General features: G+C 40.3%; 2 protein-coding genes across 2 annotated transcripts; one reads left to right on the plus strand and one right to left on the minus strand.

Moving 5' to 3' along the window:
- The first annotated feature begins 113 nt into the window (after positions 1 to 113).
- LOC106918623 (G protein-coupled receptor 35) lies at positions 114 to 3,393 on the plus strand. Its single transcript, XM_088014674.1, has 2 exons — positions 114 to 205; positions 2,517 to 3,393. Exon 2 carries the CDS (start codon positions 2,529 to 2,531, stop codon positions 3,390 to 3,392), a length of 864 nt encoding a protein of 287 aa, XP_087870800.1. The 5' UTR covers positions 114 to 205; positions 2,517 to 2,528; the 3' UTR covers position 3,393.
- Positions 3,394 to 8,715: 5,322 nt separating this feature from the next.
- Positions 8,716 to 25,344, minus strand: LOC106918632 (semaphorin-6B-like). The gene is made up of 15 exons (XM_088014675.1): positions 24,788 to 25,344; positions 22,819 to 22,930; positions 20,815 to 20,875; positions 20,671 to 20,733; positions 17,921 to 18,191; positions 17,533 to 17,652; positions 16,578 to 16,666; positions 15,602 to 15,819; positions 15,378 to 15,509; positions 15,004 to 15,153; positions 14,741 to 14,917; positions 12,974 to 13,114; positions 12,153 to 12,230; positions 11,028 to 11,089; positions 8,716 to 9,896 (listed from the first exon to the last, which is right to left on the minus strand). Exons 1-15 carry the CDS (start codon positions 24,906 to 24,908, stop codon positions 8,911 to 8,913), a joined length of 2,781 nt encoding a protein of 926 aa, XP_087870801.1. The 5' UTR covers positions 24,909 to 25,344; the 3' UTR covers positions 8,716 to 8,910.
- Between the last annotated feature and the right edge of the window lie 1,036 nt (positions 25,345 to 26,380).

Raw genomic sequence — 26,380 nt, forward strand, 5'->3', positions numbered from 1 at the left:
ATAAAAAAGTAAACTGTTCTATGTGTCTTTTAAACACATAAAGAAAAAAAATAGTCACATAGCCATGCAGGAAACCAAAACCACAACTACTAAACTAGAAATAAAAGAAGCGGATCACATCAGACGAAACCAAGTACGTGACAATACCACCATCAATGCATTCAAAATCAGTCAAGAAGTCCTAAGTGGGAGTGCAGCTCGCTCGGTAAGTTGATTTTAGTGTTTAGTTTGAATTATTTTGGTGAAAATAACCACTTTATTTTAACTACAAAGGTATTTCATTCATTGAATGCATCAATGATTGCATGAAAGTGACTTTTTTTTGGTTTGGACAGAGTTATGGTTGTTGAAAAGTTGGCTAAATGGAGCACACAGTAAGCACTGTGGATAAATCAATCCGTGTGATCGGGCTGTGTTTCTAGAAATTTCATTTACTGCAGGGCCATGGAGAGACCACTAAAGGGGAAGGTGCTCAAAAAAAAAGGCACATCTTAAAGAAATCCTAGGACAGAATATTAACAAAGCCAAACATCTTTCAGAGTTTAATAAACAATAATAAATTACAAAATTGTGAGATATACAATCAAAGCTAAGGAAAATCTCTATATAAAGCATACAACTATGCATATGTAAGATATTTTATTAGTAATTTCTTTCTGCAGGTTTGTTTTGTTATAGGAAAGTATTTGAATATTCAAACCTGCAATTTAGCAAGATATGTAAATCAGAGCTAGACCACCAGACATATTTTGTCTTTACAGAATTACACTATTAAAAATATAAACAAGGGCACAATGCAACCTTTTAGTGGACTGTAATCTATAAAAAAGAGCTGGCTGTTTGCTACACTTGCAGTAGAGATGAAAATAGTCCATTCAGGAAAGCAGAGCTGCATGAAACTTTAACGTGGAACTGCAGAAAAAAGAAAAAAACAAAAGCAAAAATGTCATTGTTAATGCATGTCACCATGAGAAAAGCCTACTGAGTTTTGCTTAAAAAAAACTTTAAAAATTAAAATCACACATTTTTGTCGCATGAAGTGAAAAAATTATTTGCAAAACAAACTTATTTGCGCATGTCAGAAATCTTTTCTTGCTATTCTAAGTTTTGGTTTGTGACTCAAAGTTTTGCTTGTGATTCTCATGACGTCGTGGGCCGGGCCCAAGATCGCAACAAAAGATTTCTGATGTGTGCAAATAAAAGTTTGTTTGGCAAATAACTTTTTTAAGTTCACGAGACAAAAAATAGTTATTTAATTTAAATATAAGTTTTTTAAACAAAACTATTTTGTTTTAAAAAAAGAAATCATTACAATTCCAAAAGTTTTGATTACAATTTTATTTTACTTAACTGAGGTTATTTTTTTTATTATTTTTTTTAATTGAATAATTGGGGAAAAAAAATAATTTAACTTCATATTCTGCGAACCAGACCCTAAACTTAAAGTCTGGATTGAGTTTTTTTCCCCTTCATTAATGACACTTTTATTACATACATTATATCTATCATGGTAGTTCAGGGTGAGTTATTTTTAATTCTAAATGAATATCCTTGTTGGACTTTTATTTAAGTGCTATTCTCCTTCAAGATACATTTACCTAACGCCAGAATAAATGCGATGTACATTATGCAGCAAAGGATTTTAGAAGATCGGACATATATTCATTATGGAGATGATCAGTTTTGGACAGTCGATGTGCCCCTATTGCATAAGCGATACTGAAGAATGACTGCTATCATTAACGATACAGGGAAGAAGCATTTTTTGTTATGTAGCTTTGCTAGCAAAGTCGTTAGCTAGCAGCTAGCTAACAGCACAACAACAACAGCCTAATGTCTATAAGTTATCCTCCTGACTACCGTTGGTAGTTCAGTTTTGTCCTCTGTAGAGGACATTTCTAAACTTGAATATCTCCCACTCCCTGCATTCTACTGAATTAATTCCTTTTGGTATCTGGAGAGGACATTTAGGGCTTTTCAATGATACCACATATGAAGGGGTGGGACTTTTGTTCGTATCTTTTTCTAATACATAAAAATTGTGTTCATCAGTAATAACACATTCTATGGGACGAGACAAAGTAAGTGCATAAAACCTTTTATTACCTTACGAAGAATGTGGGATTTAAAAAAAATGGTGATTGGACAATATTTTTTTTCCTGGTAGTCAGGAGGGTATGATAAAAATACTGAATCGATAGATAAGAACAGTTTTTCCTCACCTGGCTGTCTCCTCCCGCTCAGTAGTTCTTCAGAGAAAGGCAGACGCAGAGGCCTGTCAGTGTCTGTTGAATTTCGTTTTGGCAATCTAAACTAACATGAAACTTTTAGTCTACTGACTGTGGGAAAAATGCTTCTGTGTGTATTATTTATATACTGTGTGTAAATATCTGCAATTTGCTTGTTAACAGACTTTAAAGACAGATTGAATTGATTATGTAAAATATATTACTAATATTATCAAGGATCAACTGATGTCATGGTCACTGTTTATTTATGATTATTTATTTGTACAGATAAAGTAAAGAATGTGCACAAACGCCACCAATCAGACCGATCGTCATTGCACCTACAGCGCCCTGGAGGGTTTGGGTTACAGTCTTGTGTTTCTCCTCGGTCTCGTCATCAACGGCGCTGCTCTGTGGGCCTTCGTCGCAAAGCGGGCCTCCTGGACCGACACCCACATCTACATGCTGAACTTGGCTCTGGCTGACTTTCTCCTGGTCCTTTTCCTTCCCTTCAGGATTTACGACGCCTTTTTCTGCCTGGATAAAACTTTGCTCTGCACTGTCCTAATTTTTATTCACTACATCAACATGTACGCCAGCATCCTGACCACGACAGCCGTCAGCCTCCACCGCTACCTGACCATCAGGTTCCCGCTGCAGGCCAGATCATGGAAGAGGAGGAAGGAGGCAGCTGTCGCCGTCTGCTTGCTCATCTGGGTGTTTCTGATTTCAGTTGTTGCTGTTTTTCACAAGGTTAACCTTCCTGAAAAACTCTGGTCATGCTATGAAAGATGTAAAAATAACAGAATCAGTCCAGAATTCACCTCAATCCTGTTGTCTCTCGGCTACCTGGCTCCTCTGCTGATAATTGTGTTCTGTTCCAGTCGGATCATCTGCATTTTGGAGAAAGAGCACGACATGTCAGAGGGAAAGAAAAACATTGTTGGGATAGTGAAAGCAAACATGATTGTGTTTGTTGTCTGCTACACGCCATTCCACATTGCGTTTACAATCAACTTCTTTTCAAAGGTGCCACCAAATTGGACGCCGTTCACTTATTTACCAGCTCATGTGTTTCTACAAGTGTCTGACTGGATCGCTTCCACAAACTGCTGCTTTGATTCCATCAGCTACTATTTTTTATTAAAAAATTTTTACACATAAATTAGTGACTGCTACTTTTTCAACAGCTTGCAGAGTTATGTAAATGTTTCAAATACTGCACAGTTTCCTGTTCACCTACTTTTACCGCAGTGTAGATGTGCAGCGATGCTCGGAATAAATTCATCTTCTGTCGCAGCAATATTAGAAGTTTGTTGGGGGAGGTCTCTTTCTGTTGTGAATTTGTAGTTTTCATATTTATTAGTAGTCAATGAACAGGCCACCAGTCTATCACAAAATGGTCAAGCAGATAAAGGATGAGATGAAGGGGTTTCAGTGAGAAAAGTACATATTAACTTCAGGACAAAACACCTTGTAAGCACCAAGTGGTTACAGACAATAAAGTCGATGTTTTATAGAGCCCATCATAAAGCCCTGATCTCAGTATCATACACCCTTATAGTGCAAAGTATCTGTTTGCTGTAGGAATCTGCCAAAACTACCTTAGACTGTGAGTCACTTGTGGAACAATGCCAATAGAGTTTTATTTTAGTCATACAGTCTAAAACCAAAGTGGCAAATGGAACTACTAAACTTAAAGAAAGTAACAACCCCCATCTGTTTTTTCATAGTGTATGTTAGAAAAGCTTGGTTCAACACGTGAAACTCTCTAAACTTTCGATCCTCTCAGTGATTTCCAAAAACCTGTAGAGCTATTCTGGACCTCGACTCTTCGCACAGCACAGCAGCAGCAGCCTGCGTCATGCGTGACAGCTCAGACAGCCAATGCTCACTTAATACAATTGCACCCATGGGAGCGATTCTCCTTTCCTTAAAGGTTGCATTCAGCATCCAGCTCCCTCTAGTGGCACAGGAATTATGTGTGCCAAAGGCTCAGAGTCTGTTCAGAGGATTCTCACTCTAAATGCACCTATAAATGTGTTTTTGTGTAACCGCACGCCTTTAAGTTGGTTAGTGCATTCAGAACCACACAGGATGACACAAGCGCTCAATTACATAATGCCATTTAATAGCAGTACTGATTATTATCAGCTGCAGCGTAGTGACTGCAAAAAAAGACATTACAGGCATCAGTCAAATGAGAAGGTTGAGCAGCGACTGAGGTCGGGCCTTCAATCCTAATCTAAGAAACTGAAGGAGACGGCTAAACTCTGCGCTTAGCGAAAGTCACATCAGGTCATTTTACATACGTTTTATTCACAGCATTGTCACCGAAAAAAAAAAAAAAATCTTTCGCAGTCTTGTCTTAAAAGACAGAGGACAGCGACATCCCTTCCCCCCAATAAACCCAATACACGATACATTCAGGATGATTATTTACACTATTCACAAATGATACAGACAGCTCCTTCAAAATAATAATAATAATAATAATAATAATAATAATAATAATAAAAAACTAAAGAAACAATGACAGAAATTTGTGCTTTTCATTATTATCGCACAGTATGATGACCACAAAGAAAAACAAGATGAGCACATTCACTAATCAGGTTGGAGATCTCTCGGTACGGCAGTTTGGTTGGCAAAGAAAGATAATCACTAGACTGCGAACAAACCAAAAAAAAAATCCTCACAAAGGAGTCACACAGTGTTCCCTCGATGCGTTTTACAGTCCATTTGAAGGTTTGCTTGTAAAGTATTCAAGAATCGTCGTCATAAAAACGTGAGCTGAACACACAGTTCATGTCATCTGGGAGGGAGTACAGAAACACTGCAACCGTAGCGGGCATGACAAGTAGAGTCAGTATTCAATCGTACATATTTACAGTGTATGGCATGAAGAGTTATAGTAGCATTCGGCAACAAAGAGGGGAGCTGAAAAAAAAAAAAGATCTCAACAGTACAAGCCAAAATTTTGTAAAAAAAAAAAAAAAAAGAAGAAAACATTCAGCATGTAAGGTCAAAGGCATACATATCACAAGTATACTGCAATTAGAGAGTTCTTCAAAACCACAGTACATGAGAAAGGTGCACTGCTGACTGAAATGGACTTCATCATGGCACTTAAAGACGTTTCTCTCAGTTTTTTTTTTTTTTTTTTGCTTTTGCTTCTGTAGGATCAGGCATCAGTAAGTCTTCCATCAGCTGGGTTTGGCACAACGATGTGAAAAAGACACACTTGTGACTCGGTGAGATCCATCTTAGAGCCAGTTGATATGAATCATTTGGATATAAAAACATTAATGGCATGAAAAATGTTCTGCCTTGCAAGCCTGACGCCTGCCTATATATGTATATATGTATATATATATATTTTGGAGCTACAGTCTTACATTATCATTTAGTCTAAATCAAAGTTTCATATGTACATTTAAAGTATATATTGCTGCCCAAACAACCAGCATTCATTGGTCAAATAACAGACTAGGACTGACGAATCAAGCCTTCTTGTAAAGTTATGATCAAGTTTTATACAGTGCAGATAACGTTTAGTGGCACCCCTAAACATATGTTTGAAACTTTAAAATAAATAAATATTTTATAGCAGCTGGATGCGCTCACACAAAAAAGTTTAGAAAAATGCACCCTTTAATTTAAGGGTGCATTTGTTGAGGGGGGGGGAATTAGTTTTTAATAAAACATTCAGTGAAACATGACGGTAGTTGTGACAATCCCTTTGAAAATACACTTATTTGACACAGTTTTTTTTTAATTGCTTTGTCTGATTAGAGTTTTACAAACTTCCAATAAATCACCCAGGCTGTTGAGGAGGATGGTAAGAGAGATCAAAAAAAAAAAAAAAAAAAAAAGAGTGGCGTTTTGGGAATCACCAAAATCTTTATAAAAACTTTTAGATGCTATTTTCATGTGAACTGCTTGACTGGAAGCGGTTTTGGAAAAGAGCCTTTGCTTTCAGCATAAACGTAAAAAGTTGATGTTTGCTAAATTCATTGGGATTTATACGTAGCCACATGCTGTGGGCAGACGACTACTTTCACACAGCATGTCTGTATGCTCAATTTCAATTTTTTGCAGAAATCCTTTTTTTTTTTTTTTTTTTTGCGTGGTTGTTCATGCTACCAACTAAATGCGACTGCAATCAGACTTCTGTGTAAACGCGACTCACATCCACAGAAGAAGAAAGCAAATGTTCACACAGCAGCACATTTTTACGGAATAATGGAACTAAAATTGTCTGTTGAGTGATTTCAAAGTTATTCAGCGATGGGAACTGACAGGATCGCCACCAGATCATAACAAAACGATAGAAGCTAACAAAAAAGACTTCTGTAAACTCGTCTGTCTGGATTTGTGCAAGGAGTGGTAAGATTGTGATGTGATGCGCTCCGCTGACGCAGACTTTTTTCACAAGTTTCATAAGTCGAGGAGCGCCTTTGACTTAATCTGTCAGTGCCTCTCCTTAAGACTCGACAGAACACTCATCTCCAGAGACATACAGGTCAGATAACACGTGACATAACGTTTCAGACCGCAGACACTCTGAAAACTATCGGATGCTAATCTGATTTTGCGCAATGCTTGGTGGCACGAAAAAGTCAGACGTGGGAAAATCCAGATTTGGGCTTGCATTTGCTTAGTTTGAGCAACAAAATAACTATGTGGGTATAGAGTGAAATAAGAAATGAACAGGTGAGAAATTGATGCATGCAAATTGCTAAATGCAGTGATAGACCCTATCACTGAAGGGTCTATTTCTCTTCAATGATAGAGTCCACATAGTCATGGACTTGAGAAGAGAAATGTTGCATTAAAATTGTTTGTCACAAAGGAGATTCTCACAACCAGTTGCACACATGCTAGAGAAAACCTTCATAGCTAGAAAGCTATATTAGGAGAGTCAAAAGTTACAGCAACTATATTAGTTCCTGTCTGCTGTATCTCTCGTTGAACTTCTTGGACCAGCTCTGATCCTACTGAAGACCTGTGGGGTTGAACTGAATAAAAGAGAGCATATGGCAAAAATATTTGAGTCTGTCATAAGAGAAGTCTATTTCCCATCCTACTGGCAAACTATTAACACCCAGAGTACCAAAAACTGTGGCCCCCTCTGAGTCTGACAAAACTATTATTTCTTCACAATTTAGGATTTTTCAAAGGTTTTCAGAGGGATATTATGTTACCGCAGTAAATGATGAATTTATTTTCAGCCTTTCTCTCTGTCTTTACCAGGGGTGCCAATAAAAGCCTCCAGTACTGTATCTTTAGTCTCTGCTGTGATGTGAAGCTGCAGTGTGTAGCTCTAAATGTAGAATGCTTTCACAGCACAGGACACTTTGATAGGTTGAATATACAGTTCCACTTGACGGCGGGGGACATTTCCATTCCCCCTGCTGCCTCCGAGTTGAGCCAGAGATTTCAATCATTATCACTGTAACTGTCACATTGTACTGTATCACATCCAAAAAGGACCTTGACCCACTGTAGGGCTACAAAGGAAATATGCCCAAAAACCAGGCTGGGCTCTATAAATATCACTAACCCAAGTGTTTAAAAGGAGACTAAAACCCAAATGACGGAAAAGGTCTTTATATATTGCAGCGATTTGAGTTTCTTCTCAGAACAACACCTCTGATTCCCCCCACCCTTTATGTCCTCAATTCAGCAAAGGCTTTTCCACATCCGTCCAATGGCGTGGCGCAGTCCCACCAGGCGTCCTTGAGGAATCATTGGTCATTAAAAAGAACGGGGCGTGTGTGTGGTGGGAGGTGGTGTGGTTCGGGGGGGGGGGAGATGGACAGCTGAGATGCTGTCATTACACAGAGGGTGCAGTTGGCAGGAATAGTGCTGACACTTCAGTGCTGCACTCTGCTCTCCACAGGCGTGAGTTATGGTACCGTATCCCTGCGTGTTAGAGGCATTTGGCACACAAGTCATGCTTTTTCGTAGAATATATGGGCTTCACCTGTACAATCACGTGTAAGTTCTATGTGCGTAGCAAGGTGAGGGAGTATAAAAAGGAAATCAGGGAGGGATTTGCTTAGACTCATCTGTTCAGTCCCAGTGACTGCCTGTTGATTCACCTCCGGCTTTAGATACTTAAATAGTCTTCGGAGTTTGCAATTTTGCTTCAAGTACCTTGTTGGCAATCAGAGTGACAGGAAATACACTTAGGAACAGATGGCTGGCAGTCTCTGTAATGTCAGAGAAGGGACAAAGCATCCAGTCAATTTGCAGAAAGGAAGGCATTCTTTAAATCTTTGTCCTTATCCCCAGTGCTCCCGGTTTGGTTTTCTTTCCATCTCTTTTTTCCCTCCATCCCCTCCTCTCTTTCTCATCCCAAAGAGCTGGAGAGAAAGGCAACTCTGCATTGCAGACACAGCAACAACCTCAGCCGGTCTGACCAATTAATGAGAGCGAGGATATGAGTGGCAGAGCCAGCAGCCAGTTGAAGGCAAAGGCTCGTTACGGGGTGAAGAGGTTTGCCTGAGAGAGTGAAAGGAGAGAGGAAGCTGGATGACAGTGAAATATAGATGTGGAGAGTGGAGGATGGAAAAGGGAGGGAGAGGGATTGACAGAATGAGGAGAAAGGAGAGAGATCCATGGAAATTTAACGGCGCGCTCCACACATGGAAGGAATGCTTCACTTCCTCCGAAATCACTGGCCTGCCTGAGTCCTATCACTGCAGTTTTTCTTGCTCATCAGCTGGCTGAGATCCACCAGCTCCCCCAGCTCCCCCCGCTCCAGAGCTCCTCTCAGCAGAGCCCTGCTCAGGCCTGGTGTGTGTTGCTGGGACATGTAGGCCTGACCACCGGGAGGGGGCATGGTGGGTGGCGGCAGGGGGACGGGGACCATCCCATGGCTGCTCAGGATGTACCCTTCCGGGGCCGGCCAACGCAAGGGCAGCGGCTCGCTGTACTCAACAGGGGCACTTGGTGCCGAGACTACCCTCCTGCGCTCAGGAGAGTCCTGAGGGGTCATGGGGTAGACATATTCTCCTGCAGACTTCCTAACGGGGGCCCTGGGGGTGCCTTTCCCTCCTTTTTCTTGTTTGCTCAAGCAGACATAGTGCTGACGTGGCGTGTCGTTCCCCCGTCCCTCACCGCCATGTCTCCCCCCTCCACCCTGCTGAAAGAGTCTAGTGGTCAGGTAGACAGAGGGCGGCATGCGGCAGGGCGAGCCCAGACCAACAGACCCTCCGCCAAGGTACGTCTGGCTGGTGTCCCAGCCTCCGGAGTTGGAGTCAGACAGTCGTAGGCCTCTGCGTTTCTGCTGCGGGGTGTGCTCGGGAGTGGGCAAGAATCCTGGGTCGAGCTCTCCCGATTTGACCCAGCCGTTGGGCATAACAAACAGGGTCTCCCCACCCTGTGAGCACGAGCGCTCGCCACCTCCCTGCCTCGTGACGCTCAGCACAGAGCCGGCCATCCCGCCGGAGTTACTCAGCAGGCCCCTCTCCCGCCGCTGGATGGAGGACTGGGAGCTGCCGCCGTGACGACGGTTGGCAGGTTTGTGGGCCATGATCCAGCACACGGCGAGCCCGGAGAGCGCCGCCCCAATGGTGAAGGCCGAGACCGCAGACGCGACAAGGAGATTGAGGGAGACCAGGCTCTCTGGCTCAATCAACAAGCTCTGCTGCAGAATTCCTGCATGATTGAGAGACATAATCAGGAAGGCGACAGTTAGTGCAAATGGCTTCCTCAGGCTCCAGTCTGAAAGTATTATTATTATTATTTTTATTACACATAGAAGTAGCCTGTTACTTAACAATATTTTTCAGTACCTACAATAACACTCTTAGTCACACTGGACATTATGGGGTTACTTTCTGGGAGAATTAAGACAATCTTCTCTCCAGTTTGTCCTTGAGGCCTCATGAGCTCCAGGTTCAGTGAGGCCTGCACTTCTCATCAATACAACCCAAACCACACCAGCTGACTCTTTTTTTTTTTTCATTTTCATCCTCACTCTTTCCTTCCATTTGCCTGACCTAAGAATCTCTCCTCACATTGTACCATTACCTCAATGTTTCCACCCAACTCTAATCGCTCCCATCTGCAGACACAGGGCTTGTCTGGCTCGACATATTCCGAGCTTTCCCCACAGTTTGGACGAGAGTCCACCAGGTCGGTTGTCTGGCGTTGCTTACCTCTAACAGGGAAAGTTTCAAGGAGTGAGATAAACAGAGGATGCTTAAATATATAGCTTCGAGACAAATGTTTAGGATCAGAGCAAAGGAATATGCAACCCGAGCTTGTTTTGTTATGTTTTGGAAACTCTTAGCAACTGAACTGAGGCTAAACTTCAAATATATTCTCTGTGGTCCCCCCAGCACTCACATCTGAGCCTCTCTATGACACAATATGACATTATGCTAAAGCTATTTCAGGGTTGCTCACCAGCAACCTCCTCAGATCTCAACTACGTTGACAAAGCAAAACCTCAGAAGCCAAAGGATGATGCATTTAGTCTGGATTTGTCTATGCCCTTTTTCAGACCAAATCTGAATAAAATATGTCACACTGACTGGGGAGCATTCTCGGCTCGTTATCTTCCTGATTCAGGTCGTCAAAGACAAAAAGATGCTGGGTGGAATAGATACCGATGAGCTGAGATCGGTAATGAATTTCTGTTTTCTTCCATTTTTTGGTAAAGCCAGAACATAATGTTCACTCACAACTAGACAGCTGCAGTGAAGAATTGAGCCACTAGGTGGAGCACTCAGCGACTCTGCTAAGAGGACCCAGATGAATCCATGTTATGCTGCTGAAACTTACCATCACAGTCTCCTAGATGGGAGGTGGTGTTTCCATATTCCACATCTTGTTGAAAGGGAATTCTGTAGTCACAAAAGAAACACATATGAGCATCATTTTTTTTATCATAGGGAAGAAAACCACACTGCTCAAAATTAACTGTATTTGGGTTCAAATGGGAGATAAGATGATGTTCATTACCTAAAAACAGTTCAATTTAAAAGAGACAGAGATGTTAGCTGTAATCTACGATGTTAATCAAGTACGATGCCGTCAGGCTGTTGTGCATGAAATCAATACGGCACAAAGTAATAAATTATCCATTGTAATGGGATACACTGCTGAGCTCATTATTGATCTTCCTCCTCAGCAGGGTCAAAGGCGAGGGTCAATGATGCAGGCTGAATTAGAGTTTTTTTATACTCGTAATGTAAGAAATTTAATGACCAATGCGTACAGTTATTACCATTTCCTCATAAACCAAAACATTAATCATAATTTGTCTGTAAGTACATGTCTTGAATAACTATTTCATCTAAATACATAGCTGACAAGCGTTTAAAAATAAAAAGCTTTCATGAGATGCATTAGCACAGACATAATAATAATAATAATAATAATAATAAAAAAGTTATGGTGGACTAAAATTATAAATAAAATGCTTATTTCTTGGAAAGCTTATTGTTGGTGTGTATTTTTTTTCTCTCCACATAAAGTACATCCAGCTAAGTGGTTCTGTATTTACAATATTGCTTTCCAATGACAAAGCCAATGACGGAGCTACTGCTGCTTTTAAATGTGTTAATGCTTTTCGTTGCATTCTGCAGCTCTTCTCTATTTAAATCTGTTGCTAAGAATTTGATTTACACTGCCACAATCAGAATGTTTTATAATAATGAGCATAATTACAATTTTTATTCATTACATATATGTACTCTTATTGCATGGATAACTAACACTAAATGATAAACAACAAAAAAAATGGATTGATTATTTTATTTTTTGCTTTTTTATTGGTCTCACACCTGCAACAACCAAGCAGAAAAAAATAAAACACTCAGCATTTTTCCTATAGACAGTAACTCCAGTCCACCTGCATAGATTAAGAACCATTCACAGTGTTTTTGGGGGGCTGACTCCCCTCACCTTGTCCCTGGCCTCAGAAAGGAGCAGGTACTGCCTCTGGTCCATCCACAGTACGGATCTCTTGAGGCGAGACAGCTCCTGAGGGTTCACAGAATTATATTGAAAACGAGTTAGCAAAATTCAAATGTCTAGCAATTAGGATTCGGAAACATGTTACAAACTTATTAGAGAGAGAGAGAGAGAGTTGCTGGTTAGTTGTTGAAAATAAACAATGAAAAGCTGCATCAGTGGGTAAGGGTTAGCCATGAGGACGTCAGGAGTCAAAAGGTGAGAGACAGCGCAACATAGGACAAAAATCATCCACACACACTCACTCCTGGAGTAATCAATAACTTCACAGCCAAGAAACAGCTTAAAGGAATCTTCTTTTTGCACCAAGCAGGAGGACATTTTGAATGCAACCAATCCGATGTATGCTCGTTCTGGGAAGCGGCTGCAGTGCACAGTGCTCTACTTTCACAAATAAATTCCTTCTTTGTATTCATATTCAACCATCATCCCACAAAAGCCTCCCGCTTCAAGGCAAATATTATTTTCTGGGGAAAACCAACATTCTCAGAGTGAAAAATAAACCAAAACAAACTAGCTGTGATTTGACAAACACACATAACTTCCCTCATCTGCTGGCTCAAACAAACAAACAAACAAAAAAAGACACAGAAATGCAAAAGTTGTATGTGGGGATGGCAACAGCAACGAGAGGAAAAAAAAAAATCGGGGATAAAACCAGCAAAAATAGCTTTGACTCCTGCGTTCAAATAAATCTGACAATGAGACTGTAAAGAGCAATAAAATGATAAAAGTGGATTTATGTCACTCACTTCATGCAGCGAGCGTGCAGGTGACAGCGAGATGTGGGGACTCTGACCAGACAGGAGGGGAAGGCCAGCAGCAGAGTGTGGCTGGTCCGGTCCAGTGTCAGGGACAGGAGCTGACGGGCCTGAGGAGAGTCCTCACCACACCTGGAGACAGAAGCGTGAACATTCAGGACAGGACGTACGGAGGAGCAGAGGGCCCTGTCCATCATTTTCCAGCCTGAAAACTAATCTATAAGATCAATCCAGACAGCAGACTAACAGAGTAGACTGACAAGGCAGAAGAATAAATTATCTGTTTGTTCATTAGGCAACACAAAAAAAGCTCATTTTAACTCCACTCAGCTTCCCACTGTTACATCGTCACGTACAATCGTGGAGGCACAAAGCGTATCGCTGCAGAATCCTTATTTTTGCACTTATGTATACAAGTCTGCCTTTTTCCATTTAGACTTTTACTATGATAAAACAGCTCGTGATTTTGCACATTATAACTTCTCTTAGAGGAATTTATAGAAGAGGCAAGATGTAAAATGCTCTATTAAACAGAAAATATTGTTATGGTTTGTTTTTATGAAGTGCTATTGTGGTAGTGTTTCCCTTTCTGTCTTTCTGAACCATTCAAAACTTGCTGTAACACGCTCAGTAAAATATTAACAAATACCTTAACAGTCTAGAAGTAAAATAAAAATAAAGATAAATAAATAACAAGAAACTGAAAGTTTTTTTTTTTTGTTCCTGCAGACAATATTTGAGGAATGTGTAAAAATACAGTACCAGAAGCTGAAACCTGACAATAATATTCTTAAATTCTTCAGTGACATATTGGTAATTCTTTTTAATTTTATGTCAAACGAACCTTTCCTTTGTGTGCTTTCATCTTCTTAAAGGATAACTTTTTAACTTACAGATGTTTGAAAGAAAATCAGGAAAACTCCTCATCTTATAAAATAAAAAACAACTAAGAATTTTTGAAGTGATGGTCTATTAACAGATTAGAAGCGGGTAATATTGTATCTGATTCAGATTACTTCAACCAAAGGCTGAACTAACATGATCAAACCTAATACAGAGTTCTACTGCCTTAAAACCCAGCCAACTCTTAAAATGATCACAGCACTTTAAAAACAAATGTCATGTTTGCATTCAGAGGTTATTTACAGAGAACCAAATGGTAATGTGCTATTTTATAGATTTTTTTCCCCCAAAAAATTTGCAAGAGCTAGGAATGTGTTTTTTTGTTGTTGTTTTTTTGCAGATAACTCTTTTCTTACTTATTTTAATCCCTTAGCCGCTTAATACCGTAGAGTGTCTTCACGTGGATGATGAGAGCGAGGCGTTTTCGGTCAAAGAAACCACGTTATCAGGGGTGCTGACTTGACACTGATGGACAGTTAGATTATTGGTTTGTTGTATGAGTGACTGATAGGCTTTGTTTCAATATCCTTTGCTGCGAAGACCTGAGCTCAACACAATTTAATGCATCTAATGGCTTCCATAACACTCAGCTCTGAGGCTGTTGCTCAAAAAAAATGGTTATACATGTTGGTTCTAATTATATGGTATAAGTAACCTGTAATGGATATTATGGTTTTAGCTGAATATGCTTTTGCTGCAAAGCAGGTATTTAAGAGGATACCGCAAGCGTAAGCGATCGTCCATAAGTGGAGAGCCCAATTGGGAGCGGGTGCTGTGGGCCTCTATCTGGAACATTATCCCAAGAACTGCAGTTTATTGGCGATAAGCGATAAGGATCTCTTGACTCCCACTCACTTCTCAGGATTGAATCCCTCCACCTCCTCCAAAAACACGCTGCTGTGGGAGACTGAATCTCCACCAGAAATCATTAGGAACTTGAGAATGGTCCCTCGGGTGGAGCCCAGGAACAAGACGGTGCGGTTCTTGTGGGGGCCAGCTTCTGTGTCTACCACCATGGCTGTCAGCTGGTACCTTAGATGAGGTAGGACAATAAATCAGAACATTAAGCAAATCTACCTGCATATTTTCCGAGCTGACAAAGACATCAATGTGCATACCTTCCCATAGTCTTGACCACCCAGGGTCTGTGTCCCAGCAGCGGCACAGTCTCGTCCATTAGCGGATGAGTCTTCACAAAGTTCAGGACCTCGTCTGGTAAAGTTGTTGAGGTGCTAAATCTAGATCCCTGCACTGCACACCCGCCGGGCCTGCATAAATAAAGAACACCCCACAGAAAGGAGAATTGGTTACGGAGGACTCGTTTTCATAGCCGGATAGGTTGTTTTTATCTGAAACGCACTGACGGAGCCATGGCACGGAGAGCTGGAGCTCATAAGGGAGCAGCAAGAAGATTATCTGTGAAACAGATGCTCAGGAGAGAAGTGCTGCAGTGCTCTGCTGGATTTATTATTATTTTTTTGCTTCACATTACCTCGGTTTAGGCACTGCTTCGTCTGGTACAGGTGTCCAAATAGACTCTGGGGATTTTTGCTCTTTAAATCGGCCCTCGAAAACATGAGCGAGCTGCTGCATGTCGAACACGCAAACCGCAGAGCCCGGGATGCTGCCAGAGAGAGAAAAGGAGAGGGAACTCCGCTGATGAGAAAATAATGATCTCTTTCCAGCTGCATGTGCACGCAGCGCGTCTCCGGCTACCTGTTTGGCGGCGTGGAGAACAGACCCAGGATGACGTCCCGTCCCTGCATGTGGATGATGTCGCTGGTGGCGTGTAGGAGGTTGAAGTAAAAATGGGAGTCTCCGGGGATGGAGCAGTTCAGACGCGCCTTCAGGAATGTGGTCCACTGTTTCTCGAGGACACGCTGAGAGCCACCCAGGTCTGACTTACACACGCGAGCCACACGGGACACCATAACCTGGGACGCAAAAACAGAGATATAGACACATTAGGAAAGGAATAGTTTGGATTTTAAAATAATTATAATAGTAATTAAGTGAAGTTATTATCAGTAAATGCTCATTTGTCTGTAATAGATGGATGGTGTATCACAATGAATTTGTACAAAAGTAAAAAAAAAACTGCTACCGCTTTTTAAACAGAGGGCAATATTTTAGCTGATCAGATTAAAAATATTCTTGTTTGAGAAGATTCAGAGGGCATGCAAAGTTTCAATTAAAAAAAAAAACAACTTTAAGTTGCTTTGACTTCATCTGAATATCTTGTCCTGTTCCACAGACGGTTCTCCACACAAATGTCTAAACAGGAAAAGCTGAAGGACGAGTCATTAACTTTTTCAGCAAAGTAAATAAAGCTGAAAAACAATTTGGTGTGTTACTGTGCTGCGTTGTGAAGTGACCAACATTTTTTTAAAGTTTATACAGAACCAATTAGTGACTCGGTATAGACCATTTCCTAAATGACTCAAGTCATTTAGACCAAAAACACTGAGGCATCTCGGGTGTAAACATTTCCACTTTGAGTTGCTTGAATTTGCTTAAATCAGCTAAAACGATTTCTACCAGATTTATTCACTTTCCCACCAACTTGCTGCAAAAAATGGCATTTTTCTACCACAGGTGAAGGAACTATTCCTGCTGCCCGCAAATTTCCAGAACCTCGCAGAGCAGCAGAAAACAAAGAAGGTAACATGACAAAAAAGGAAAAAAGAAAAACCTTCTCTAGATGGTGAAACTCCATGGCCATCTCTCTAAAGAAGAAATAAATATGTGGCCCCCACTCCATGGCACTGACAAAGTAGGGCTCTGAAACATAAGAAGTGACAACACAATAAAGCAAAACAGTCCCTGTGACAACAGCCTCATCAACCTCAAACACTGTTGTCCACCACGCTGACTAATTAAACATTCATGTCCTGTTTAATCAATCCTTATAGACATCAGGGAAGATGTTATCATTATCATTTATTCATCTTGCAAGGCTTCGACTTGCCCGAGCTTGCTTCTTCCCCCCTTCGGGCTGCCCTGTTCAGTGGGAGAGACTAGTTAAGACTTTGAATCTGTAGGGACTCTGGCTAACCTCAATACATCAGTCTGAGTGCATTCCTATTATAAAAAGCCTATTAAAGGGAGGCCTGAAAATCATGTCTGGTTCTGTTAGAACACACTTATTTTTTGCTCTACAAACTTTTCGTATCCATGTGTCAGACTCCCAAAATAGAATGTAGTGGTATTAACCTAATTCATATTCATTTCTAAGTTCGGAAAATTGGATAATTAACTCTAATGAAACTTTTTGTTCGCATCCATTAATAATAAACATTAAAAGTTGATGTCTGTCCCTGCATTTGGATTAAAAAAAAAAGTTGACAATGGCAACCTTGTAAAGTCATAAGCTTCAAATCATTTGGAGCTCCTGGGAGAACAGGAAGTTGTTTTAACAAACACCTGTAGCTCCAGAAGGACATTTTGAAGTCGCCTTAAGAGAGGCAGTTAAAGTACATTAAAGTTAACATTCAGAAAAAGGCAAGTCTTGCTACAGGTAACATTGGTTCAATTTTCTTTCAGCAGAAAAGATAGCATGGGTGGTTTCAATTATTTGCTTGCTGATTGTCTGTTGAAAGTGTCTTGGCCTTGACGGTCACTTTTAAAGTGCCCGTTTCCAAAAGTACCTCGAAACCATTTAGAGTCGTGCTTCACTGTGCGGAGAGCTGGGCTGTCGCCGAGACTGCGATAGATCACCGCGTCGATGGCCAGAAAATCTGTCACAGTGCCGGTAAAAAGACTTCCATCTAAGAGAAGGGAAGGAGGAGAGAGGGACGATGGGAGGAGATTAGGGGGGAGAGGGGGGAGATACAGACGGAGAGATAGCACAAGGTCAGAAAGATTAAAACCAAACAAGCAATGCAGGAAGAGGCCTGGCTATAAATCATGTGTAAAGGTAAACCTGAGGGCGTGGACGTTTTGGAGCATGGAGCTGAAAACTAACTCCTACGTCTGCTAAAAACAAAATAAAAAAAATTGATTTTATGCCCTCGGGGAGCAAAGTCGACCTCCTACCTGCGAATAACGCCACATTAGCGTGTCGAGGATCGTATGGACACCGGGCCATCCCGCTGACGGGCTCTCCTGCCATTTCTAGAGTGTCTCGCTGCAATAAGAGGCGCAACATAAAGACAACCCGACTGGGAGACACCGAGATTCTCTTACAGGCAGACAGATGAGTACTAACGGTGTAGTTGGCACACAGGGGGTTGAAAGCGTTTGTTCCACATACAAACAGGCCATCGTGCTGGCTGAGCAAGACCTTGATGAAATTACGACACTCTCCCTGCAGGGAAGAAGAAAAAGAGAAGATGAGGAGGAAGAAAAGAAAGGAAGTTCGGGGCATTGTGAAAAGGAGGATTATGAAAGGCTAAGAATCAGAGGAAGAAATGTGATAACAGCCCTAAGGTGAAACAAAACCCTGAACTGCACTCTCTCCAAAGAACAATGGGGCTCTGGCTGTAGTCTTCAAAGTAAAGGCTGCACACTGAAGTTTAAAAATCCTCTCAGTGAACCTGGGACTTCGTAACCCTGTTATCGGGATTTGGTCCATCTGTTGGATTGCTTCAGAAGAATAAAAAAAAAAACTGATCATGTTCCTCTGTAGGCAGATCAGCAATATATCTATTTAATACAATTTTAGCCTCTTTCATCGGAAAATCAGCAAATTAGGTTTCATCTCGGAACATTTGTCAAACCTTTCATTTGTGTCCATCAGAAGAACACGATCAGACACTTACTTTTGATTGGAAGCCATACCTTCATGCCTTGATAAATCCAACATCTTTGTCTTTTTAATAAGTGCGGACCTACAAATGTCCAAAGCAGGTTCTGCCTCTGCAGGTCACTAACGGCTAATAGTTTTTTATGCTAACGCTGAGCTAGTCCTGTTCTTGATCTAATTTTGTGGCTCTTGTTGTGTTTTATTTTATGTCCCTATTCTCTGAGCTTATTTTGTTAAACTGTGAACAATTGGGTTCCTGCGCATTTATAGTCTTGTATTCAACCATGATAAAATGATATGCTCATCATTGCTAACCTATACCTCTCATCTCTTTTAGGAGATATGTAAGTCCTTTTTATACAACTGGACAAGGTATTATTAATGCATACTTTGATAAAAGCCCAACATGATTCTAGCACCACAGCTCTTTTTGTTTAAATCTTTTTTAAAAAAAAACTTTTTTTTGTCAGCTTTGGCTAAGAGGGGGACTGAGTAATTTCTCCTCAAACTTTCAAGCGTTGTGCCATTTTTTAAGTTAATTTTACAGACACAGATTGTCCTCTGTCGTCCCTAATAATAATAACCTACGACAAAATTGGTTTATATTTAAGATGAGACAAAGCCAGTCACTCAATAAGCAAAAAGGAACAGACATGTCGAACATTTTTATTATGTCGTGAACATAAAATGTAAAGTATCAGTCAGCTGAAAAGTTAAAAGACCAGCTGCATAGATCAGTAATTCCTCTGCCATTCATGATCCTTTAGCTTCAAATTCAATTCTTCTGTAATTTGTCATCGAGTATCAAGTGTGTTTAAGGATGGTGGAATGAATCTTCTCCATGAAAATAACCAGAAAGGTAAGTTGTTTTTTTTCCCCTCTAGGATTTGGTGAAGAAGCATTTTTAAGGTACAGAATAATAGAAGAATAATCTTTGCCATAATTTCCCTCTGCTTTTGCAGGGTCCTTGTTGACCAAACTAACACAATAGATGTTTTCAAAACTCTCAGGAAGAAAATCTTTGTCTGCATTGCAAAAGCATATGATGGTAAATAGGATGTTTTTGGAGAATACGTAGCAAATCCCGCATCCACTAACTCTGACAGCTTACAGATTATAAGCTTCCGAGTTAGCAAACTGAAAAAGCAAGCAGAGACTGATTTAACTCTGACACATAATTAGAGGGAAGGTATAAAAATAGTGACAATCTTTTCACCTGAGTCGTGCTCAAAACGTTATCGACTGAAGTCATTAAAATGTTAGGATGCTCTCCTAAAAACTTCAGATCTAACACAATAAATTGCTACAGGCGTATAGAGGGCTGTATTATACTACTTTGATTGTCTATCTTTACAGTTTTTACCAAATCTAAATTTAATCTTATTCACCAATGCAGGTGTATTTTCTGCCTCACATCCTTGCTGCCTCTTCCCTTCGCAGTCGGTCTTTCTCCTCGTGTCTTCGTTCCTGTTTTATCTCCGCTTTAATTCTTCCTTTCTTCACTCCTACACTGTCTTGTCTTTTGATCCGCGCTCTCACAGCCCAGTGGCTGCCCTCTCCTCTTTATCTGATTCGTTCCCTCGTTTTTATTTTTCCTCCACCCACACACGTCCCGTCGTTACCTATGCCTCTCTTCCCCACCTGTTTTCAATTACAGCTTCCTCCCGGAGGCCGCATCGCTTAGCTCTTCTCGGTTTGCTCAATACAAGTTCCTCTGCACGATAAATCTTCTTCCACATGTTAGGTCAGGCTTGAATTTTGCCAGTGAGCTGGCTGCACTCACATACTCTTTTGTTGTTGTTTTTTTTAAAGCAACACAACTTTTGTTTGTTCTTGTGTTTTTGAAGGCTATCGACGCGTGCAAAAAAAAAAAAAAAGCCTTTCAAGCTTCTTTCGGCTCTTGTAATGTTTTCCTGCACCAGCTTGATTGGATAATTTACTGCTTCTGTATCAACAAAATCAAATTTGCGCTAAGCCCCAGATGCAGGTGCAGCCTCGGGAGAAGAAAGTCTCGTAAACAGCTGCCGCTTGAGGGTTTTACCTCATGTTTGCCCTTCATCCGACACACTCGAATGTCGTTCTTGTTGGACTCCCAGGTCCTTTTCTGAAACACACAAGCCACATGTTGAATTCCCTGCATTAACTGTACAGGCATGTCAAATGTCAGCTTTTTAAATACTGATACCTTGCTGTAAAACATTTCTTCGCCTGCCATGTTGTCCAGCTCCACTCTGTACAAGTCATCTCTGCAAAACATGACAAATTCCTCAAATTCCTGTTTTCTCACTCTTAACTGTTTCAGATCATAAAAGAACTGTATCGAGTGCTAAAGCCTTAGAAGTGCTTTGTTTTTTTTTTGTTTGTTTTTATTTTACCCTTTCCAGCTTCATTCTGCAGGACAGGAACTGATCTGGCCGAGTTAATTGTGAGTTAATTACCTCCAGTACATGTGGACCCATAAGTCTGCACATCATTATCTTGGACTTGGACTAATTTGGTCTTGCTCGGTTTATCCCCTTCATAAAAGAAATCTTCATTTGAAAACTGCTTTTTGTGCTACCTCAGGTCATCTTTGTCGGTTTTTAAAATGTGTTTATGGAGATCTGAATCATTTAAGTGTGACATAAAGCAAAAGAAAAAACAATCTGTAAAGTAGAATATCCTTTTTCGTTGGACTATGATCAGACGTCTAAGCAAAGCTGAACATCTCATTCAGTATAAATAAAAAATGGTGAAAAAGCTCAAATCTTTAACATTTTTAGCTTGCTCAGATAATTGAAAAAAATGCAGTAAATAAAACACTTCATCAGAAAGACAGAATGGAAGATTTATGTGTAAGAATAATGTCTCTGCCACATGATTGTCTCATTAGTATTTGCTTTAAAAAGCGATCACATTGATTTTCCTAATGAGGTGACTGGGGAGTAAGCATTACTGTATTTTCTGCTGCTCTCTTATTTATGCTTGAATGAAAGTACTGTTGTTGACTTAAAAAAAAATGTATCAAAATATCATTTATGTCAGACAGCCATCTGGTTGTGTTTTATTATGAGTCACTCACTGACAATATTCTGATTAAATGTTCTTAACGCCTGGCAATAAAACGGCTTATTATGGCTTCATTACGGTACGAGTTAAATTACTGTTGGGCAGTTTTAACACCTTGGCTACAGTAGGGACAATTTTAAAGGGGTGTTTTGTTTTTTTATTTTTAAATCGACTTTCCTCAGCTTTATATCATGTTGCAAAGTTACTCCCTCATCAAAAAACGAAGCCAAAGTGTTGCTTTGATTCTTTCACGCATGTCATGAATGTCTGAAACGTTTGCTCTCACAAAGTGACGACTATTTCCTCGAAGCTCCTCCTTAGCTGCAGTGCCAAGCGCCACGGTCACTCAGCTCCACCAGACTACGGACAGCAGCAATTAGCCTGCTAAGCTAATCATATGAACTAGTCCGACGCTCACTCACAGCAGCAATTAGCAAACACCTGGTGGAATTGTTAGCCTGCTAAGCTAATCATATGAACTACTTCTCAGTCCAATGCTCCCAATAACGACTGTAAACGACATAAAGAGAAGCACTGTCGTGATGACGTGTCTGAAAGAGTACGAGGTTATTTTACGTCAAGGCGTCAAATTAGAAAGTCGAGTTTCTTTTAAGTCATCTTTGATACAGCATTGACGATAAAATGGTTACCGGATTATGCTACAAAGTGGTAATATGCGCCTGGAAAATACATTTACCCTTTAGATTGTTCGCCCTATTTTGTTCACTTAATGCAATCTATTTCAGTAAACCATGTTGGCACTATATGCAGGAATTAACTGAGCTATAAATGAGTATTTGTTTACACTGATGAAAAGATCAAGGACCTATATTGGTCCAGTTTTTATTTTCAGAGTTGTCCTCCAATCAAGGGTGCACGCACATTTAATTATTTTCAATTAACAGAGCTGCCTGTATTTGCCTGTGGCCCTGAGCGAATCTTCCAGCAATGTAAGGTGGTTTCTTAAAGACGATTATGAATACATTCACAGCTTTCACTTGACATTTAAAAATAACAGTGAATAAATTATCACTGGAAAAAAAAGTGATAATGTCCCCCTGAAGAGTGACAGCAGATGGGATGAAAGCAAATACATATTAATGCGAACACGTCATAGTCGGAGGTGGTTGCTGTTGGTTACCTGGCTCCGATGTAAAGCGTGCGGTTGACTTGGAGGACCGTTTGGATGTGCAGCTCCTGTCTCAGAGCGGAGCGATGGGCTCTGCCCAGGAACACGGGATATCTCCTCACCACTGCCGTCATTACATAGACATATAAAACGAGAGAGTGACATGCATAGCAAATGAAAATGCATGCGCCTGGCTCAAGGACTTCCTGAGAACTGTGGGCAGAATGAGCGCCTTCTTCGCTTCTATAGTTACCAGAAGTACACGGGCAGGCTGTAAAACACCTTCTTTAACCTTCACTTTAATAGTGTCTTCAATCATTCTTGATGGCTTTGTTAAGGCAAACACAGATAATAGGCAGAGAGGAAGGTAGAAGCATGCTAAACACTCTTATCCTGTTTGTCTTTCTTGATGTGGTTGTTTCCTGCCACCCTATAACACAGGTTCTTTACTTTTCTACCGCAAATGAAAAATTCCTTCGTCTCCTGTCTGCATCTTAAATAAACTAAATTACAGAAACGCTGCGCATTTCAGGCAGTAAGACAGCGTTCAATTGAAGATCTCGTCAAGAAGTCGCTGACTCCAGGAGACAGATTAAATGTCTCTCTGGCCTTCACAAGAGATTCATCGCCACATACCTTCTTCCAACTATGGTCATGTGACAAATTAGTACACCCTCCTGCAGCCTAAAAGTTTTTAAAAACACATTTGGACTCATATATATTTAATATCAACATTGACAACAATGAAAACAAAATTTAACAACAAAAACTAATACCAATACTTGCTTGACTGACTAAAATCAATCCCAGACGTATCAATTATTAGGACATTGATACACAGGGTTTTCTGTGCTACTAGGTATTGCAGTGAGAGTGAGCAAAACGGTGAGATCAGAACTGTCCGAGGGCTTCAGAAAGAAGATTCTAGCAGGCTGGTAAGCCACTTCAAGAGGTCTCATAAACAACCACCAACATGCCCGAGTCTGTTACCCTAAAAGCAGACTGCAATATGCTAAAAGAAGTCTCCGAAACACTGAAATGTACTCACAGAACCTTCCTATAGCAAGCTCTTAGTATTGTGGGTATAAACAACTTGGGAGGTGTGCAAAAAAAATAAAGCTCTGTACCAGTACTGCTGGTTTAATATTCTTTAGACAGATGAGTGTTAACCTGAATTATTAGGACACGATAATAGATGATGTGCTTGGCATAGACAAAATACAGACTTCGAGTTCACCCTGATAACATCCACAATGCTACCATCTGTAAGAAAATCCTTGAGGAAAATCTAACATGACAATAACTCAAAACAGACCAGTGAATCCACAACTGAACCTTACCCTCACTGAGGAGATGTTGGGTGCCTTGAAGTGGTGTGTTTATGCAAAAAAAAAAAACTCAAACGTATCACTGATAAATATGAAGAGTGGGGCCAAGCTTTCTTTAGACTCATAAACACTGAATACAAGAAAGCTATTTCACCCAAAGCAGATAACACAAGTTATTAGAGTGTGGAGTGTCCTAACTTTTCATCAGCTAGAAAACACGCTGTTTTTTACACAGTCTGTCAAATGAGTAAAAATTGTCTTTTTTTTTTTTGTTATTTATTTTTCTTTTCTAAAGATGAACATCAATATATGACCACTTATTAATAAAGAAAAAAAATAAAGAGTGATCCTAATTTTATTAGTTTCATGAATCACTAATGTTTTCACACTCTCTCTTCGTTATGGGTCTTCAATTAGGAAAATCAACCCTTTTACATGAATATGAATCTAACATGCTACCATATGCAGAGGGAGTGGATTTTCGTCATTTATCTGTATGCCCGAGCAGTTCTACACCAGCTCCTCACCAAGACTGATCCTTGACCTCCGATTTCCACATCCTCCACAGAGCCATTCATCAATGCCGCACATACTCTCATGCACTCAGACACTCTCCCCCCTCCCCACCGCATGCAGAGGGGAAGGACACATACCCTCTACAGGGACGTAGCTGAGTGGACCTGGCTCCTCTGGGAATGAGCCATCAGCCAGCTGAAGCAGCAGGAGAAGAAGCGCTAGGGGAGGAGCCACTGTTGCCATGGCAGCAGCACACATGCACTGTTAATGAAGAGAAAGAGAGAGAGGAAGAGAGACATTTTTCATTTTGTGCTACTGTGCAAAGTATGTCATGTGTGCATGCGTAAGAGTGTGTGTGCATGTCACTGTAGTGACACGTTGGATTTTTTCAGAACAGAAGGGTTGTCCAAAAAGTCTCTGCTTGTCTCTGCACATTTGTGCACGCATGTTGCAGCTACTTCCCATTAAACAATTTGACTTACAGAGACATTAAGACAACCGAATAATGGTCTGAGTTCACTCAGCAGGGTTAGCGTTTCCAAAAAAAAAACAAAACAAAAAAAAACACACACACAGGCAAGAAAAAGGAGGAAAGAGATGTACACAACATCTATGTGAAAGAACAACTTTTAAATAAATACAACAAAGTTATGGTGAGATGGGGGTTAAAAATGTTAATGTTTTTATCAATATATTTGCAGATTGAAAAGTAAGGCTCAGGAGAGCAATGAAAACTCACTGGAGTTAAAATTTTGCCAAACGTATGTATCTAATATTTCAATTGACTTCTTTGATGTTATTCAAATTGACTAAAATGCGGACAAAAAAAACAGATATCTCTGCAAGATATTCAAATCATTGAATTTTGTTTTAGAATTGCTGTGTTCTTTGGTCTTCATGACGATTTCCTCTAAACAATCTTGGAGGCTTTTGCAGGGAAGCTGTATTTAAACTGAGAATAAAATACACAGAGGTGAACTCTCCTTTGGGTAATTAAAGAAAAAAAAATTAAGAACTTGAATCTATTTTTATCCACCTCATAATTATACAGTGCTTTATGATGGTCCATGACAAAAAACACAAAAATATGCACTGAAATCTATGGTTGTAGTGTGACAAAATGTGAAAATGTTCAAAGATCATTAGGCCAAGTTCTAAAAGAATTAAGAAAAAAACCCACCAAGATGCACCTAGAGACCACACATTTGAGGGGAATTAATGCAGTATTTTTAGATATAATTTATCTAGAATTTCATCAATGCACCCAAAGATTCAATGACATTTTTGGCAGTCACAAAATGACCATAAAACTGTACATGGATTTAAAACAAACACAAACCCTTCAAAGTTTTCCCAGAATCTGCTATAAAACACAAACCAGAACTGCAGGTTAATATTGCCAGACATAAACTTCAAAGACGTTTGAACATGGAAGCTTTCCTACATTTTCAGACCCCAAAGCATCGCTTTTATAGTTTGCTTCTTTCATTTGGAAAAAAGCAAAGAGGAGATGCTGAGAGGCAAAAATAAGACAAAAATGAGTGGAGTGCGGAAGGTGGAGCACTAGGATATTTTCATCTACAGAAAATGTCCTGGAAAATGTAAAGTTTGAAGAAACATAAATGAAAGGAAATGTTTTCAAAAATGTGGGCAATATCAGTGCTACTGCAATCAAATCAAACCGTGAGCCATGTTCCATGATTTTCCCAACCCCCGCTTATTTCCTGTCA

This window comes from Poecilia mexicana, unplaced genomic scaffold, assembly GCF_051168715.1.
Source record: "Poecilia mexicana isolate PSO_F unplaced genomic scaffold, ASM5116871v1 scaffold_17, whole genome shotgun sequence".
NCBI lineage: Eukaryota > Metazoa > Chordata > Actinopteri > Cyprinodontiformes > Poeciliidae > Poecilia > Poecilia mexicana.